Source organism: Melopsittacus undulatus, chromosome 8 (assembly GCF_012275295.1).
Source record: "Melopsittacus undulatus isolate bMelUnd1 chromosome 8, bMelUnd1.mat.Z, whole genome shotgun sequence".
Taxonomy (NCBI): Eukaryota; Metazoa; Chordata; class Aves; order Psittaciformes; family Psittaculidae; genus Melopsittacus; species Melopsittacus undulatus.
The window spans coordinates 51,260,324-51,266,590 of NC_047534.1; the positions used below are offsets into that span (position 1 = coordinate 51,260,324).

Genomic DNA, 6,267 nt, shown 5'->3' on the forward strand with positions numbered 1-6,267 from the left:
AAAATACTGAAAGTATAAATGTTCCATTCTGCCCCCCCCCCCCCCCCCCCCCCCCGATTTATTTTGTATTTGGCTCTCTTTTTGTTTCAGAGAAACAAGCTTCCACAATTACACACTTGTCTCTCTGAATGAGGAATTTAACCGAGGCCGAGGACTTGATGTGGGTGCCAGAGCCTGGGAAAAGGGCGAGGTCCTGATGTTCTTCTGTGATGTTGATGTTTATTTCACAGCTGAGTTCCTCAACAGCTGTCGCTTAAATGCTGAGCCTGGTATGTTTCTTTACAGTTGCTGTAACAGAGTCTGGTTGCCTTGTTTTGCTTAAACTGACCATATATAAAACTAGCTTGAATGATGGAGATTATTCAATACCATGAACCTGGGAAGATGAAAAATACTCTGCACACAAAGGACAGTAGTATTTAGATTGAGAAATAGATTTTTGTCTTAGTGTAGCTTGTTTTAAGAACATGTTGCCTTTTTGTACAAGAAGTACAATTTTCTTAAGGTTTGGCTGTCTAAAAGAAAGTTGGACAGTTTAATTGCTTTAACAATTGGTCTGCATGTAAATTTGCATAACAAAGCTCAGCACTTGCAGTGGAAGATGATTTTTATACTGAAATCTCTAACAAGTTTGATTTATGTCTTCTCGCACTTGTATGGCCAAGACACATCATGTATGAAAGGGTTTCAGTAGGGCTACACAATGTGCTTCTCAGAGGGACTGAGCTAATGTTCCACATTTACATCCCAAGCTCTGAAATTTTCTGGCCATTTTTCTCAAGTTTGTATTGTACTTGTTATACTTGTTCTATGTTCCTGCTTGTTCTTGTTCTTGTTCCTGCTTGTTCTACCAGCTTCTGGATAGAGCTTTCTCAAGGTAACAAGACTGTTGGTTAAGACCACCTCATGTCAAACATTTGCTTGGCTTTTTTGTGGGGTTTTTTAATGCTTACTCTTATTCTGGAGTTGTCATAGCCAGAAACCATTTTCTCCCAATGTCAGTTTGAAATGAATAGGTACTTCCTCTTCGTATAATAAACAGGCAAGAAATTCTGCTATAAGCCAGATACTTGAATGCTGTTTCTTGCTTTTTCTTTCATTTCTGTCTGTCTCTGCACTTGAAACAAGTTACATAAATAATTGGAGAAACATTGGAGGGGAGCATCTTGTGAGCTTTCATAAGGAAGGTAGTTCGAGAGACTGCTTGACAATTCATACTGGCAATTTGTCACCTTTGCTTCAAGTGAGATTTGCAATGCTTCTCACACGTTCAGAGTTCATGCCCAAGTCAGGGTGCTGAGTATTATTGTGGGATGTGGCCAATACCTTTGTGGCACTGGCAGTGCAAGAGATCCTTGAAAAAACATCTGTTTTTCTAATCTTGTGGGCTCTGCCCCACTAGATATTATGGTCTACCTAGATATTAAATCCTAGCAGCTAGAACTTACATTTGCTTGTTTTCCCTTTGATGGCTAATAGCTAGTTTTTTACACAAAGAGTGTATTTCTAGTTTCGTCTTGCTTTCAGAAAGTGTGCCCACAGTGAGTAACAATTACCTTTTCATTTCCAGGGAAAAAGGTGTTTTATCCTGTGGTATTCAGCCTTTACAATCCTGCTATTGTTTATGCCAACCAAGAGATACCAGCCCCTGTAGAGCAACAACTGGTAAGCAGTGTGATTTATTCTGAATAGAAATTAACTATGCTTTGTATCAAAACAAAATTAAATGTAACTTAATACTCTGTTTGAGATATCTTATGACCTTTGGCAATGCATATCTAAACACTTTATGGGCAAAGCACTTGGAAGAAAAGTTTAACAAATAGGAAAAAAACCTCAATCTTAGATGTATTTGGAGCTCTAGATTAAAAAAAAAAAACGAAAAACAACAAAACCAAACCAAAATGCAAAAGGTTTAGTCAAATGAAGTTAGTGGTTCTAATCTATTGTTTAATTCTGGCTTGGAAAGCCACTATTTTACGAGGATAGTGGCATGACATGGCAGCAATTTTCACTTGAAGTTCCAGCAAAGTGGTGAAAGGCAAAAACCTATGAATGATGTTTGATAGGCTTCCTATGGACTCTCTTTGCGAACTACCAAATGACAGTTGCAGGAAGTGTGCCATGTAACTCAAGGTGGGCTAAGATGTCTAGTCAGTTGTTGTGGTTTTTTTGTGCTGTGGACAGCTGTACCCTGTGCAGATTGTTTCTTTACCTTTGCCATCCAGCATCTGCTAGAATAATTGGCTGTAATACTGCTAATTTAGTCTTGCTTTTGGAATGAGAAACACTGCTTCTGGGGAACCTTGTAGTCAAAGCAATAAACATCACCCACAAACATTCAAGAGAATAGGTTTAAGGATCATTCAGGGCTCAGCAGAAAGAAGTGCTGTATTTCTGGATCTTTGTTGCCTGAGGATGGAGTGGCCACGGTCTGTGTCCAGCCTGACTCTCTTTCAAGAGACTGCATAAATGAAATTGGATCTTGCAGCTGGGCCTTTGACATAGACAGGTTTGGAGGAGAGAAGAAAAAAAACCCCATGCTAATGCTGACCCGTGTATTTCTTGCAAGGACCTAATGAAGGCAGGAGGGAAGGTTTTACATATGCCCTGAAGTAGTCCCAGCTGAGGGGAGTGAGCTGCTGCCTGACAGTTCTGGTGTTTGCTTTTTTGAATTGAAAAATGTTATGGTTGCTGACTTCAATCACAAAACTTACTTTTCTTTTTCTCATCATATCAGAACAAGAAGAGACAAATGTGGCCTTAGAAACCAGGTAGGAATTGGAGTGTTGGGAACAAATGATTTGGCAATAGCCTACCAAAAATTTACTGCTTGGTCTGAGCAGTTATATAGAAAATAGATGTGGTGTGGCAGAGAGGAAGCATAGAAATTGCAGTAAGAGGAAGTATTTGGAATCAGACGATAAAGGGTGAACAGCAGGTAAATTAGGAAGCCCACATCTGTGCATTACCCAGAAATGCTAGAAGTGTTATATGATGTATCCTGCACTGAGAAAATGATCGGAAGAGCTTAGTGTTCTACAAAATTAAGTGCAATGTATCTACTTTGTTGTATTCTGCATTTCAAAGTGAAACTGTCTTATAATTGCAGGTACACAAGAAGGATTCTGGTTTCTGGCGGGATTTTGGCTTTGGGATGACTTGTCAATATCGAACAGACTTTTTGACTGTTGGTAAGATGAAAATGCAAAAGAGTGTGTGTAAAAATCAATTCTCAGTTCTTATCTACTGGCAGGAAAGTAATGTGTTTGTTTACTATTTTCCAAGCACAGCAGTCAGGTTTGCTTGACAAGTTTGACCAAAGAGATAAATAGGATTTTTTTTAGATCTTCATGTCCCATCTGATGAGTGTTGATTGAAAGTCACAGTATTTTTTGTTAGTATCAACATTTCACTATAGAACTTCTAAAAATTGTTCATTTTCTTGTACTTTGACTGTCTGAAGCAAATTAATCAAGTTTAAGAAAAACATCCCTCAAATAAACCACAAACATGTATGGGAAGCATTCAAAAGCTTTCTTTGAAATAACCTTGAGTAGTTGAAGAGTTGTCTTTAGCAGTATGCTTTACCACCCCCGTGTGGCATACTGTTAAAACTGAGAACAAGCTAGGTGTGCTTAAACTTGGAAAACCATCTTGAAGACAGCCTGCCATAAGGTGTAATGATGTAGCCCTATGCGCTGTGAAATGGGTTGAATGCAGGCTGATTTCTGTTAGCAGTCATATTGCTATATGCTAAAGGAAGTCTTCATGAGTTTTGAAATACTGCATGAGTTTGGGTTGATTTACACTGTGGTTCTGGCAAAGCAAGAGAACATAAAATGGTGGAACAGGTTCCTTTCCTTAATCTGGATTTTTTTAGTTGTGACCAATGGAGTAGTTGCTGGCATGTTTAGAAAGGGCTTTTTATATGAGGCATGACTGCTTCACTTCTCAGCTGCTAAAATCTATTCTGATTGCTAAAAATAACCCAAAAGCATAGCCAGTGAGATTTGCATGCAGTTTTCTGCAGCTGTCACATGAGATGCATGCATAATGTGATATGGGGACACTGTTCTAAGAGACTTTCTGAAGCCAGAAGTGCATGATCTGTGTCCTGAGCGTCTAGTCTGTGTGCCAAAATAACTTTTTCTGATACTGTTTTTTATAGGGGGTTTTGACTTGGAAGTGAAAGGCTGGGGCGGTGAGGATGTTCACCTTTACAGAAAGTACTTGCACGGTGACCTTATTGTGATCAGGACGCCGGTCCCTGGTCTCTTTCACCTCTGGCATGAGAAGCATTGTGCAGATGAACTCACTCCAGAGCAGTATCGCATGTGTATCCAGTCCAAAGCCATGAATGAGGCCTCTCACTCGCACCTTGGGATGCTGGTCTTCAGGGAGGAGATTGAGACTCACCTCCGTAAGCAGGCTTACAGGACTAACAGTGAAGCAGTGGGTTAAATGTCAACCCTGTGACTTTTGATGACTTCAAATTCACAATGAACCAGCACCATTTTACAGCCTTAATTCAGCTTAACAATGCAGTGCCTCTCTTTTTCAGTGAAGAAGAGTTTAAAGGGGTTTTGGTTCCTATATTTGTTTTCCAAGTAATTCTTTGGCTGTTAATGCTGTTACCTAGATATCTTGCAAGTTCAAGCACCTCAAATAAATTGGAAAGTGTATGTAGTTCAAGGAAAGAGACTTGAGTATGGATTGGAAAATCCGTGGAATGTATAGCTCAACACTTTTCCACATGGTACATTTCAATTTTATATTTGCATTATTTTAAGAATTAAATAATCTTTTGTGTTGTCTTGGGTATTTTCAGTCTGTATGGCTCACTGCTCTGTGACTTTAGAAGGACACTATACTTACACTCCATTGCAGAAACAAGAAAGGTGTAAAAACTAATTTCACCATGAACGTTGTACAGGATGTGCCAACTGGTACGTCACCTGTTCAGGTTGGTGATTCACAGCAAGGGCTTGGTGCCACATTTGCTGTATTAACAGACATGCACATGCTTGAATATGGAGTTATTCATATGGGTGGAGGGGAATGAAAATCTTTAAGTGGAATTTTAGAGCATATAATGCAATTTCACACTGCAAAACAGACACAACCTTCTTGTCTCTGTCTCTCCCAACTCAGACAAGCTGGGGACGTTGTTCCAGTTGGGCATTTCTGGGTCTGGTCATTTCCCACCATGGATGCCACATCACAGAATCCCTTCTATGAACTGAGCTATGCTATTAAACTAATTTGTTTAAAGATTTTTGGCTCCACTCCTCCTTATTCAAAGGTCCTGTGTGTACATCTCATCCTTTTAAGTTGAGGAACCATGTTTTCATTCCCATATAAATTTATTGGAGGCTCATTTGCTATTATGCTAGTATTGTCCTTTGCTTTCTTTTTCTGGCATTTTCCTTATACATTTTTTGGAAAGGCCATCATATACTGTCGACTGTTTCTGTGACTGAAAAAGTAAGTGCAGTTACAGTCTTTCCTCATACAATGGTCTCCGTTCTACTGATTATCTTAGTAACTTCATTCTTCACTTTTTCAGTTTGAGGGCATTTTAGTTGTTTTTTTTGGGGGGAGAGTGTTGGGGTTTTCTTATGGTTGGGTTTTTGTTGTTTTTTGGTTTTGTTTTTGCTTGCTCGCTTTATTTTAAGCATGCATAAGCAGAATTATGCTGTCTCATTAGTGCCTTGTACAACGGCACTACTACTTTGCTACTTTCTGTTTGGGTATTTTGGGATACATAAGCAGTTTAAATTCGGGCAGGTGATTTTTCTCCATGTTGTTTTATATGCTATCATATGGCATGCCTCATTTTTAATACATGTATTTATAGTTTGAATGCTGAGAATGCTAATTCAGTGGTTAAACCATTTGCATGGTCTCCACTGAGTTTAGAAATGAGTTGAAAACTCTTCTCAAACCAGGTAGTGAAGACCTGTTCATGAATTCAGTTTGCTTCAAGAATTCTGAAGGCAACTAAAGATAAAAATGGTTGATTTCTGAATAGCAGATATGCTGTGCAAATACTTCTGGGCACTGATCCTTTTTATATGTACATAGAATTTGCCTTTATGTAACTTATTGTGAAGAACAGTGTACTGCATTGTACTTAGAGTGAAGAGAATGCATTGCAAGACTTCTTGCAATTTATATTCTCAATATAATAAATGGAATTTCTGCATTTTAGAAATTGTTTTAAGCTGTTTCTTTGAAATAAGTTTTTACAATAATATTTTACAA

The 6,267-nt window shown here is 38.6% G+C and overlaps 1 protein-coding gene across 1 annotated transcript in view; it reads left to right on the forward strand.

Moving 5' to 3' along the window:
- CSGALNACT2 (chondroitin sulfate N-acetylgalactosaminyltransferase 2) overlaps positions 1-5,612 on the forward strand; it is a 30,020-nt gene extending 24,408 nt beyond the window's left edge. The window contains exons 5-8 of the mRNA XM_034065638.1: positions 91-269; positions 1,571-1,665; positions 3,113-3,194; positions 4,172-5,612. Coding sequence (XP_033921529.1) covers positions 91-269; positions 1,571-1,665; positions 3,113-3,194; positions 4,172-4,464 — 649 coding nt within the window. The 3' untranslated portion in view covers positions 4,465-5,612. The remainder of the gene's footprint in view (positions 1-90; positions 270-1,570; positions 1,666-3,112; positions 3,195-4,171) is intronic.
- The last annotated feature ends 655 nt before the right edge of the window (positions 5,613-6,267 follow it).